The sequence below is a fragment of the Oryza sativa genome, chromosome 10, assembly GCF_034140825.1.
Source record: "Oryza sativa Japonica Group chromosome 10, ASM3414082v1".
NCBI lineage: Eukaryota > Viridiplantae > Streptophyta > Magnoliopsida > Poales > Poaceae > Oryza > Oryza sativa.
In genome coordinates this window covers 11,248,080-11,261,604 of record NC_089044.1, presented here as the reverse complement: position 1 = coordinate 11,261,604, position 13,525 = coordinate 11,248,080, and the positions used below count along the sequence as shown (strand labels likewise).

The 13,525-nt window shown below is 43.5% G+C and overlaps 1 protein-coding gene across 1 annotated transcript; it reads right to left on the bottom strand.

The window, feature by feature from the left end:
* Positions 1–8,715: 8,715 nt before the first annotated feature.
* On the bottom strand, positions 8,716–12,445 carry LOC4348392 (endo-1,4-beta-xylanase 4). The gene is made up of 7 exons (XM_015757924.2): positions 12,193–12,445; positions 11,963–12,009; positions 11,180–11,420; positions 10,898–11,064; positions 10,425–10,805; positions 9,559–10,059; positions 8,716–9,224 (listed from the first exon to the last, which is right to left on the bottom strand). The coding sequence occupies exons 1-7, from the start codon at positions 12,239–12,241 to the stop codon at positions 8,874–8,876; spliced, it is 1,737 nt and encodes a 578-aa protein (XP_015613410.1). The 5' UTR covers positions 12,242–12,445; the 3' UTR covers positions 8,716–8,873.
* Between the last annotated feature and the right edge of the window lie 1,080 nt (positions 12,446–13,525).

Sequence of the window (13,525 nt, the reverse complement as noted above, 5' to 3'; positions counted from 1 at the left end):
CTTGGCCAAAACGACACCGCCCGAGTAGCTGCAGCTCCCCACTTGAAACCAGCCTGAGCGAGGTACCTAGCATCATTGGAGAGGCAGCTATGGAGCTCGATTAGGCCATCCGGGATAAGACCACCATGGTCGCCGTCAACCACCACGACAACACGAAAAACACAACACATCCGAACAACCATCATCTAGCTAGCTATATGGAGCTTGAGGAGGCCGTGCAGGATGATACCCATGGCGATGCACGTTCTCGGCAGCCTCGTCACACTAGCACCACGTGACATTAATGGCGACAACCTGATCATCTCCTAGCTCTCGCTCCACGTGACGCTGGCACTCCTCAACTCGGGGGGAGGGGGGGGCGGACTCCACACGGCCATGATACTCCCTGTTCTTGTCGGTGATATCCCCGCCCACTGCGACGAGAGGACCCCGAGGAGGATCTGTGGTCATTGTCAGTGGACGTGCTTTTCGACAACACCGGAGGCAGAGGGAGCAGCTTCGGAGGGAATGCGACATTAACGTCGCTGCCACATTATTTGGAGGACTTCACGGGGAGCCGGAAGCCTCTGTCGACCCTGAAGGGGTTCGGCATGGCCTCACTCGCGTGCAGCACGCCGCACTCACGCGCCACGCACCGCCTCTGCTAGCGCCGGTGCTAGTGCATCCTCTGCAGCGGAGAAGAACACGAGCAGTAAGAGGGAGAGGTAGGAAATGAGAAAAGATACTGACATGTAGGACCCACAATATATGTTTTGTCATATCTGACTGATATGTGTGCGGCGCTTACAGAAACCGTATCCCAAACCATTATAGAAATCGATAAATCGATTTGCACCGGTTTTCAAAGATGAGGAAGGCATTATAGCTTGTAAGGTTGATGGATGTGATTCAATCAACAAGAGAGAAGGGGCGTAAAATTAGACTTATTCCTAGATGCGGTAACTAGTCTGCTGCTTTACAAGTGTATCCGAAATGGGGAATCCTTCAGTTTATGATGGGCCTAGGAGGCCATAACCTAGAAAAAAAAAATCCTCCCAATAGGCCATGAGCAATCAAGTTCACCCGCCATCCACTCGTGTAGTCCACGCCAGCCGTCCGATTGATCCGTCAGGACCTACCATTCCCCTACATGAGCCCATTCATAATAGCCCATAATGGTTCTAAATCTGTAGATGAACAAAACTAACAAAAAAAAAAGAAAAATAGCAAACAACATTTTTCAATACATTATATCTTACATGTAGCATTTTACATGCAGTATTCTGGACAATTATGATTATCCACCCTAGCAAATTTTTGTAATGCCAAAGTGTCAATTCTAGAAATCAGGCCTATGGACTTTTTGAGCATGTCCCTCTTCTTCTCTCTCAACGACCAACACCGTGCTTACCACCTGAGTGTGTTATTTTTTTTTAGTGTTGGCTGGAGCTTAATCACTATTACCGAAGGGAACATCTTTAAATTTTTTAGAAGTTTCCCTTTAATTTGACACTAGTCAAATTAATTAGATGCGACTGAGGTGTCCTAATTGATCTCATTCGAAAAACATAATAATTGCTATGAGTTTGCCAAATCCTCCGTCAAATGGGATGGGTCTTTCCGTGTCCGCCCGGGCATGCATGTGCAGTTGACAACCCAGGAACTACATGACCCGTTTGGCTGTGCGCGACCCGTCTAGTCACACCGTGCTTGGGCTGCTAAATGGCCCAGCGTGCTAACACGAGAAGTGCATGTAGCAAGCTAGCACGGCATGGCCCAGGAATAGCACAACACGGCCTGGCCCATGCAACACGATGACGACCGATGACTGGCGAACAACCCCATTCATGAGCAAAACCATTAAGCACGTCGGTCATTGGGGGCTCACTAGCTTGAGACAAAGGAAGTAGGAAGTGAAGTGCCACGGTGGTGCTTAGCGACGAGGAAGAGGAATGTGCTATCAGGGGCAGAGGACCTCGCTAGAGCTTCGTCGGAGTTTGTGCAACAGGATGCAACAAACTTTGTTTGTATTTCTTTCTTGGTGTTTATCATATTTGGGCTAATCGGCCTCCACATAGCCCACGTACCTTAATCATGCCAAGCCAACACAAAATGACCCGACATATTACTAGGCCGTGCCTAGGCTCCGACCTTAGCATATGGGCCGATACGACCTGGCCTGTTCGGTGACTCCTGCCTAATTGGACCGTGCCCAAATGTAACTATTATTTATCCACCATCTCAACCTTATCTCTACTATTATAAAAATTGAAGATGTTTTTGCCGGTATTTTGGTACGTCATCCGTGTTTTAGTTGGTTTTATGTTCGCTCACTTTTGAAAATACAGATTCATGTATGAGTCCGATTTTAAGTTCGTTTGCTTTTAGAAAAAAACAAAATGAGTCATATAAGAAATCTCTTTAAGAAAACTCGCATACTAACTTGAGATAAAAGTCGGACTCCTGATTGCAGCTCATGATTTTCTAAGAAAAATATGTCCAAGCGAAATTCCACGGTGAATTTTATCCTAGCTAAACCGTACAACAATAATAAGATTATAATAATCTTCACCCGTTGCAATGTACGGGCATTTTTTTCTAGTGTATAAAAAAGATAAAACAAAAATCCACCGTTCCGAAGATCCAACCCTAGGAGCTCCATTTGGAGGATGAGATTATGACTAATGAACATTATCCTGCTTTAAAAAAATACATTATTTCCATTTTCCGGATTTACACCCTTTGGGTAGGGTGGGGATGGGATGTGCAATCCTGGTGGATCTAATGCTAGGCGAAATTACAAAACTATCATCGGCATTTTGAGGTAGGTATGGTTTGGCCTCAGTCGTGCGTGAGTTATCCGTCAGTTTGCCCACCGCCTCCGCCTCCGCCGATCCCCATCCAACCGCGACAGCGAGCGAGCACCGAGCAGGTTGCCGTCGTTCGTCCTGCTCCATCCGCCCGCATCCATCCTGGTGAGCACATCCTCTGCCACCGCCGCCTACGCCGATCCCTGTAACACCCCGCTCGCCGGCGTAAGAGATTTGGCCGCCGCGAGCCGCCACCCGCCGGATGTGTGAACACGCGAGGGAATTGGGGGTAGTTCGTCTCTTTTCTTACTTTTGATAATCGATGAGGTTACAGCCGTGTTCCAGACATAATTTAAACCCCTCAGCACGACCCACCGGTCAGGCCTAAGCGCGCGCGCACACACACTTATTACATAAATACGCTTTCTTCACAGGAAGACGCCTTTTCCTCAATCCGTCTTCCCTGTATCGTTGCTGTGTAATGCCTGCATCTTCAGGTGCCACACCCACCGGTGTGACACTGCCGCCCCCATGAGAAACAGGATGTCCCCAAACTGTTGCTAACGGAAAATGAGCTCGCAGCACAGAATAGTCCTCCCAAGTAGCACACTCTGGTGGCAAAACACCCAAACGAACAAGAACTTGTGTTAGAGCCGCATTCCCTTTCTTGACCAAACGACGATCCAATATCTCAGTGGGTTCTAGAGCAGAAATATCCAACTGGACAGTTGTCGGCAACTCAGAGAAAACTGGAACATGTGAAGGAACAAAATGCTTCAGTTGGGAGACATGAAAGACAGGGTGAACCTGACTATCCACAGGCAGTTTGAGGCGATAAGCCACAGAACCCACTTTACTTAGAATTTCAAAAGGGCCAAAATACTTGAATGCCAATTTAGGATATGGACGCGATGCCACTGATTTCTAAACGTGTGGTTGCAGTTTGAGAAACACTGAATCACCCACTGCAAACTCACGAAAAGAACGCTTCTCATCAGCATATTGTTTCATGCGGTTATGTGCCTTAGCTAACTGATGCTGTAGCATTTAAGAGAAAAGTTGTCTGTCCTCCAGCAAAGACTGAACGCCAGTATCATCCATAGGTGCAGCATCAGGAAGCATGTTAGGAAGGAATGCATACCTTGGATCCATGCCAAATAGAGCTTTATAAGGTGTGCAATTCAAAGATGAATGGTAAGTTGTATTATACCAATACTGGGCCAAAGGAAGCCAAGAGCACCACTTAGTTGGAGAAACAGAAGTAGCACAACGAAGGTACATCTCGAGGCACTGGTTTACTCGTTCTGTTTGGCCGTCCGTTTGGGGATGATAAGTTGTACTGATGAGTAAAGGAACCTTCATTTTGGCGAACAACACTTTCCAAAACTGGCTTGTAAAAATGGCAACGCGGTCAGAAACCATTGTCTTAGGAAGTTCATAGATAGAAGCTACTCTGTCCAGAAAAACTGAGGCCACATGTTGAGCAGTATAAGGGTGTTTTAAGGGAATAAAGTGTGCAAACTTGGTAAAACGGTCAACCACCACCAAAATCACATTCTTACTGTCAGATAATGGTAAGCCGTCAATGAAATCTAAAGAGATATCCTGCCACACACCTTGAGGTACAGGCAAAGGTTGAAGTAGCCCAGGTGATTTACATAATTCATCTTTAGCTTGTTGACATATGAGACACTATTGCACAAATTCCTGGACTGAGTTGCGCAAATTAGACCAAACAAACAATTTATGAATTCTTTGAAATGTGGCTTGCACACCAGAATGTCCCCCAATTGCTGAACAATGAAAGGCAGCAATGATTTTAGTTTGCAAGGCTGAATTTTCACCAATCCAAACTCGCCCTTTATGTTTAATCAAACCCCCCACTAACTCATAACCTTGATCATTAGGAGAAATAACAGCCAGCTCCTGCAGCAACTTCTGAGCCTGCATATCAACGGCATAAGAATTGACTATCTCCTGTATCCACGGTGGCTGAACCAAAGATACACTTGAACAAGCAAAGAATTGACCAACTCTTGAAAGTGCATCTGCTGATTTATTGTCCACACCCTTCTTATACTGAAAGTGATACTGGAGTCCAATTAACTTAGTCATTGCTTTCTTCTGCATCTCTGAATCCAGGACATGAGTATCAAGATGACACAGAAATTTGTGATCTGTCTTAATAACAAATGGGCCTCGCAGTAAATAAGGTCGCCACCTGTCTACTGCCATCATAATAGCCATAAACTCCTTTTCATAAATAGAAAGTTTTTGATTAGCAGTACCCAAAGCCTTGCTATAATATGCAATGGGATGCCCCTCCTGAGACAAAACATCCCCAATGCCAGTGTCACATGTATCAGTCTCAATGACAAAAGGTTTACTAAAATCAGGCAGTGACAAAACTGGGGTAGTGATCATAGCTTGTTTCAAAGTCTCAAAAGCCTGTTGAGTGACAGAAGTCCACTGGAATGGTAAATTCTTCTTCAACAATTCAATCAAGGGCTTAGCCAACAAACCATAATACTTGACAAATTTTCTATAATACCCAGTGAGGCCAAGGAATCCTCTCAAATCAGCCACTAAACTAGGGACAGGCCAATTTTGCATCACCAAAGTTTTAGCAGGGTCAGTAGCTACTCTAGTTTTAGAAATAATATGTCCCAAATACTCCAACTGCTGCAAAGCAAAAGAACACTTACTGGGTTTGGCAAACAATTTATGTTGCTGCAACAATGTAAATACCAATTCCAAATGTTCAGATGATCCTCTAGAGAATGGCTATAAATGAGAATGTCATCCATAAAGACTAGAACAAATTTTCTCAAATAAGGACCAAAGATAGAATTCATGAGGCACTGAAAAGTGGCAGGTGCATTAGTCAATACAAATGGCATGACTTTAAATTGGAATTGGCCATGGTGGGTTTTAAAAGCTGTCTTTGGTTCATCACACTCTTGCATTCTAATCTGGTGATAACCACTTCTTAAATCTAATTTAGAGAAATATTGTGCCCCTGCAAGTTCATCCAGCAACTCATCAATAATTGGGAGGGGAAATTTGTTCTTCATAGTAATAGAATTCAACTTCCTATAGTCCACACAGAATCGCCATGAATTGTCTTTCTTTTTCACTAAAAGAACTAGAGAAGCAAATGGGTTGAGACTAGGAACCACCATGCCAGACTGAAGCATCTCAGCCACTTGGTGCTCAATTTCATCCTTCTAAGCAGGAGAGTGTTGACGAAAAAATCGAACACACCAGCCTAGGAGATCTGCTTAGCTCCAGTGCAGATCCAAATATGATGAGATGCGGGCGTGCCAGTCAGTTTGACCCTGCAACTAACAAGATATGTAAACAGTAGATCAAATAGCCGATCGGCTGACAAGCCGATGGAGTAGTTCTAGCCGATAGCCGATAATAGCCGATGCCGATACCAGCCGATAGTGATAGGGTTTAAGCAATCGGCTATATGTCCAATATAGATAATGATATAAAGGTAATCAGCTGATGATGATGTAATAAAATAATAATATAATCCAGTATAAACCAATCGGCAAATAATGATATGATAAATAAGCATCGATCCGAAGGTTAAAGCACACATCGGCTGGAGGTCCGATGTCATGAAATCTACAAGATTAGATTAAACAGTGAAACCTTTGTTGTCATCGGCTAAATCCAACTTATATGTATATGCAATCCTTATGAGCCGATGCAACGTCCAGATAACTCACCGGCTGAAACTCCAATAAAACCCTTATTGGCAATCAGGAAGTAGGCTAGAGATTATGGTTCTAAGCATGACTTAGTAGATCAAACTTAACTGATGCAGCACTAAGAATGAAAAGAAACATAATATCTAGACAATCAAGCCGTTGACTGAGTTTTCAGGGTGATAGATGTCTAAGCTAATCTAATCTAGCAATGCGATTTAGCTGATACCGGCAGAAACCCTAAAACGAGAAGCAGCCAATAGAGCTAAATTGATATGCTAAGACTAGATTAACAAAGACATATGATAAAATAGGTAGGCAAATATATCATCCAAACCAGAGCAATCCAAGAGGTCAAATGTACTGATGCAGCCTTGAACGACGCCGACGTAAACGATACAATTGCCCGGGCCAGCGGAACATTGGACTTACCCCTTAGCCAGAGATCGAACACCGATGCAGCCCCGCGTCAGGTGCCAAGTCCCGCCGGACGATAAAATAAAGTAGAAAAGGTAAAAGGTGGCGATGCGCCGAATTGTATTGATCATGAGGATAGATTATAATGACCCCGGGTTTACATATTTATATCCATGGGTAGATACTAGTCCTTGTAGGACGAGAAAGAAACTTTCCTAAAAAAAAGGAAAACATAAAGTCCTTATAGGACACTAAACACACTTTCCTAAAGATAAAAAGAAAACTAACAAACTATTCCTAATTAATAGATACAACTGCCTTCTTCGGACTCGATCTGTACGTGGCAATCACGTCAACTCAATCCGACAATGATTCCAATATCACCTTGCCGGAATCGGCTACATCGGCTTGCCTTGTTCGATTTGGTAACTGCCGATGCACACTGTAGCCGATGCGGTTCCGAAGCCGATTCATACCCTGTTTCCATTATCGATTTCCTCCCAAATCCGCTTCGGCCATAACTCCAAATTCGATGTAAATTTACTAAATTTGGTCGTTAACAGAGAGTACCTATATGGCCTGGTGTTAACAGGAGCTGCATTAGGGAGCAGTGTAATAGCATGATCAAAAGTCCTGTGTGGAGGTAACTCAGTAGGGGACTGAAATATTGGTTGAAACTTCTGAATTAATTGCTGGACAGCAACTAGAAGGATTTGCTGAGGTACATGCTGTACTTGTTGAATGACAGCCACTGCCCAGATCTCATTGCCTTGATGCCACATCAACAACTGCTCACCTGAAATTGCCTGCAAGGACTGAGAAGTAGGAGCAGTGGGTTTAACACCTTGCAATTGAATCTGCTGCCCTTTATGATCAAATGCAATCCACTTATCTACCCAATTACAAGTCATAGGGCTGTGTTGTGTTAACCAATCCATACCTAATATTGCATCATATCCCCCCAAATCCAGAATTCTCATATCATGGCAAAAAGTATGGCCCTGTATCCACCACTCAAAATCTGGTACCATCTGCTGACAAATGACTTGCTAACCATTAGCAAATGGGGCATTTGTAAATTTGCTACCAGTTTTTTTAATATTGCAAGGATACCACTCGAATGACGGTTCTAATGGCATTTTTGCAATTTTTTAGTGGCAGTTTTGCAATAACGATTCAATTTGATGATATATGATGAAATCACAATAAAATAAATGATAATTACATAATTTTTTTTAATAAAACGAATGGTCAAAACATATCTAAAACGTTAACAGCGTCAGATATAAAAAAACGAAGGGAGTATGAAATGAGCTTTGTACTATAAAAATTTACATATTTTGCTACATGGAGATTGACTATTGAGGCAATTTGCTGTAATCGTGTAGGTGAATTTTAGGCCATCACGTTTCACTCTGTTTCTCTTCACGAGTGCGTGAATATATTGCACCCCAACGTCTGCACCTATGCCATTTAAATGGTAGCTATGTCTTAAAATATAGTCCTCTATTTCAAATTGATCATCATATAATATCATATAATATTTATACATCAATATCAAGGATAATTTAAACCACATCGATTAAGACGTCATGCATAATATATTAATATGTATACATTCTCCTATTCTCCTATGTTGTGTTAATTATGCTATGATAAAATCCGTGTTTATATAACATATGGTTATATGAGGATCAATTTGAAAAATTTTAGTTTTTATTATATGTCGATCAATTTGTGAAGGCACGAGTAATAAGTTTTAAAGTTAGGTGCGATATTAATGCAGTGGCTAGGCGTATAACTGACCTGACATAGATTAAGCTGAACCAAGTGATCCAATTATTATTCACTAATTAAGCAAAAAAGGAAATAAAAACAAGTACAAAATTGTTTGACAAAAAAAAAATCGAGCACGCTAGCACGAGGACAATGTACGTGTCACACTCTCCTAGACCTTAATGTTGACCAGGCGCTCCGACGCCAACGACGCGGCGTCCACCGTCATGGCGCGGACGGTGGCGTTCGTTCCCAGGGACGGGTGGCTCACTGTCAGGTTGTAGTCGCCGTGTGGGAGGTCGAGCTCGACGGCGCCGTCGGCGCCGGTCGTCGCCGCCGTCTTGTGCGTCTTCCACTCGGCGATCAGCTTGTCGACGAGGGTCCCAACGGGCAGGTTCTTGAAGCTGTTGTCCGTCAGGCACATCACGTAGCAACCCTTGGCGTGCCACGCCGCCCACATTATCATCCCGTTCACCGACGGGTGCGCGTACCCTTCCCTCAGCACCTGCTCCAAGAACTTCACCTGATTCCACCATGCCAAACATAATGTTATTAGGTAATGTATAACTTAATTTGGTGTGTAGATTTTTCACTACTACCAGGGTTAAATCTTTTGTTTTCGGTATTCATATCGGGAGTGCCGATATAGCGATATTTTAGAAATTTTCGAAATCATGAACAAAATTTAGTCAAATTTGGACAATATTGCCAAAATTCACGAAAAATTAAATCAGGCTGAAATAATATCTTATCGGGGGATTGGGTTCATGATATAACCGAAATTTCGAAAATTTCAGTGCGGAATTTTAAACCCTGACTACTACTATTGCAGAAAATGACATCAGTGTCAGGTTTACCTGGTTGGGTCCTTTGACGACATCGACCTCGGTGAGCCACATGGGAAGCTTGAGCTGCGCCAACGTGTCGAGGGCGCTCCTCATGTAAGGGATGTTTGGGGTGGAGAAGTGGCTCTCGAGGCCGACGCCGAGCTTGAGGGCGCTGTTGCCGGGGTAGCTCTGGATCTGCTTCATCTTGGCGACGTACTTGCTGGGCACCGGGTTGGGGTCACCGGGCTGCTCCAGCGTGTTGAACTCGTTCATGAAGAGGATGGCGTTCTTGTCCAGCGCGCCCACCTGGTTGTAGATCATCGGCGACGCGTTCGGCCCCAGCTTGGTCTCGAAGAAGTTGAAGTGCAGGTTCTCGTTCACCACGTCCCAGTGGATCACCTTCCCGGCGTACCGCGTCACCACCGACTTGAGCCGCTTCTGCATCGCCGCCTTCAGCTGGTCCAGGTTCAGCGGCGTCACCCACTTCATCTGCGAGTTCTGGTCGTCCCAGAATACGTTGTGTCCCCTAATCTTCAATTTGTAACAACCAACAAAAAAAAAATTAATACTCCCTCTCTTTGTTTCATATTATAAGTCATTTAACTTTTTTCTTAATCAAATTTCTTTAAATTTAACTAAGTTTGTAGAAAAATATACTAACATTTTTAATACAAAACAAATATATTATAAAAATATATTAATATTAAATTTAATAAAACTAATTTGATTTTGTAGATGTTGCTAATTTTTTTCTTAAAAACTTGATCGAGTCTAAAAAAATTTTGACTAAAAAAAATATCAGACGAGTTATAAACGAAGGAAGTAGTTAGTAAGGTACATGTGCTGGTATAAGAATGTCGTGAGACAGTTGGGTCAATATCCGATGTCAAGCTGACCTTGATGTTGTACTTTTGGGCGAGCTTGAGCATGGCATCGGCGACGCGGTAGTCCTCGTTGTTCTGGGCCCACTCGTTGCTGTACCACTTCATCTCGTTCTCGAACGTGGCCACCGTGAAGCGCGACGTGAACCACTTCTCGTACGCCGGCAGGTCCAGGATCTCCTTGGTCAGCGCGTTGCCGAACGGGAAGCCGGCCCGGAGGAGCTCGACGATCACCGTGGCGTTCGCCATGGGCGCGCCGTCGGCGCCGCGGACGACCACCCTGACGGTGCTCCTCCGCACCTTGGCGGCCGACTGCTGCCGGTGCGCGTCCCACTCGTCGAACGTGAACGGCTGCAGCGACACGCTGTCCATCCAGATGTCCACCGGCGCGTCGCTCTGCGAACATTATGTAAAGTTGAGATCGATGGAACGGCTGGAACGTACGCCGGCGATGTGTTCGACGAAATTGCATCGAGTGGCTGGGTCACCTCGAAGAAGATCTGCCCTGGGCCGGAGGAGTAGGCGGTCATGCCGCCCTTGAGCATGCTCCAGCAGCCGGACTGGGCGGAGACGCTGCCGGCGACGACGCGCTCGCCGTTGGGCGTCTTGACGAACGCCTTCACGTGCGCGGCGCCGGCCGACACCTGCAACCACGCTGCGGCGCCGCGGCGCGCCGGCGAGGCGCGGCTCGTCAGACGACGGGGACCACGCACGCACGCACGCACGCATGCATATGTGCTCGAGTGCTATCTAGTTTTGCACGTACGTACCGGACAGCGAGTAGTGGGTGTCGCCCTGCAGCTGGATCTTCTGGTAGACGCTGCGCGACGGCACGGCGGCGCCGGAGAGGGAGTCGGCGCGCTGCACCACGGCGAACTTGTTGCCGGACGGCGAGCTGCTCAGGCCGGCCTTGATGTCGCGGTGCGTGGACCAGCCCATGAGGCCGCTGTTGAACTCGCCGTTCTGGATGATGCCGCCGTTGTACAGCGGCTTCATCGGATCGCGAAGGCACTGCAGATATGTGGCATGCATGCAAGCTCGTTTGAACATTACAGGAACATTTCAATTTTTTTAACGGTACACATAAATGCCGTAAATTTTGCTTTTTGTTGACCTATTCACTGATTAGAGATGTTTCAGTTTACAAAATAGTCGAGTGATTTGGATTTTGATTGAACCAAATTAACTCAGGGTGTTAATTTCCTGGGAATAATAAAATAATTTTGCGTTTTTTAACAGCCCAGCTCTAATCAATTTTTGGCAAACCAAACAATTTTGGCATCCCAGTCAATCTTGGCATAAAACGATCCAGAGCCTTACATTTTAAAACTAGAATACAACTGATTTTAATAAACAAATTATCAAGTTTTATAGATAGCAGAAGACGAGAATACCAACTATCGATTTGCAATTTAAAATCTGTGAGACGAGACGGAGATAAAAACGTTTAACAAAGTCAGAGATTTGCACATTTTGCCAATAATCTCACATATGGCATCTGTTTGAGAAAAGAGCGATATATACAAAGAGAACAATTAAACAAAATCACTTGCCTCAATACTTGCTGTATGATCATATTCTAAAGATTGCACCACCCATCCTACATCAAGAATAGATACATTAATCTTCAACGACATTTCAAGATGAAATTATGTGATCAAAACAAATGCAAAAACGAACAAGAAAACCATGCGCATTTTTTTTGAGGAAAAGACCATGCACATTTTGAAAACATTAAATCAGGAATTCGACTAAAACCAACATAATTTACAAACCAGCTGACCTTGGCAGAGTGAAATACATATCAAGGAGAGCACCAGTACTTTCTCCATGAAAACCTTCTATGTGTCGTCTGTCACTCTCACTGCTAACGAAGACGATTCAGCTAATTATGCAGAGAAGCGAATATATATAGGCTTGCAGGATTGACTTAGCTAGCACTAATTATGATTTACGAAAAATGGTGCGTTGTTTTCGATATTTTGAATTGAATCGGTACACAATCGGCGAGAGAAACGGTACACAGAGAAACAGTTGCTGGATGAGTGGACGCATGCAGGTGAGTGATGTTATTTATAGACATGTACTGGGCAATTAGTTCACAGAGAAATAGAATGGTAAGATCCGTAGATTTCTCTGTTGCTGCGTTCAATGAACAAGGGTTTAGTTGCAAAATAAATATTGAAGATTTAATTTTGAGTTAAATTTGGATGTCTATTATTCATATTTGCAGAAAGTTAGGTGGTCCCAGAATAACATTAGTATAGTGAGGGGATAACATCGTTGGGGTAGCCGTGGCGTTGGGTACACAGTATCTAGTTTAAATCCTAGTGTACACACGCACATGGAGGATTTGCTTTCAGTAAGAATTTTGTGAGGTTTGTCAGTATACCATAAGTCGCGGCTATTAAGAGTGTGTTAAAACGAGATATATTCTTGGCAAGTTTGGTCTTATGTTTAGGGGTGGATCTATATTGACAGGCTAACAATTAACAATTAACATTGGTGTCACTCGATCCCGATGACTTATAGTAAAGACCACTCTAAAAGTGCTGCGATAATTTTTTGGGTGGAAATATATTAAATATAACGTTATAGTGCAAATATAGTGTAATTATATTTTAAACTAAATTTTATAACTTATATGCAACTTGCATGTAATTATTATGAAATCTGGGTAATTTTGCTCCCTTGGTAGGCATGGTCATGAGTTTAATCACCCGCCCCCATGCGTGATTTTATTTACGCTCGGTGTGCATCTGATGACACAGAAATAGATAGAATCCAAACAAAAAAAAACTTTTAGCAATTCTATTTGGTAAAATCACAAAACTACTTAAACATTGAAGGTAATACTGAATTGGGGTTTTCTTTGTATGGATGGAAAGCTAAGAAGATAACATATCCAATGGTTTTGGTCCCACGTCCAAATTCTTTCCAAGTCAATGTATGTATGTATATACATACATACATATTATATATGTATATGTGTGTATATATATATATATATATATATATATGTGTATATATATATATATGTATATATATATATATGTATATATATATATATATATATAGATACCCATATGGGACTCTATGGTGCCCGGGCTCTAAGG

Coding starts and splice junctions, on each gene's coding strand:
- LOC4348392 (XM_015757924.2), bottom strand. CDS start 12,241: ATGGAGAAAGTACTGGTGCTCTCCTTGATATGTATTTCACTCTGCCAA. Junction 12,010..12,192: donor ATGTATTTCACTCTGCCAAG/GTCAGCTGGTTT, acceptor TTCTTGATGTAG/GATGGGTGGTGCAATCTTTA. Junction 11,065..11,179: donor CACCCACTACTCGCTGTCCG/GTACGTACGTGC, acceptor GCGGCGCCGCAG/CGTGGTTGCAGGTGTCGGCC.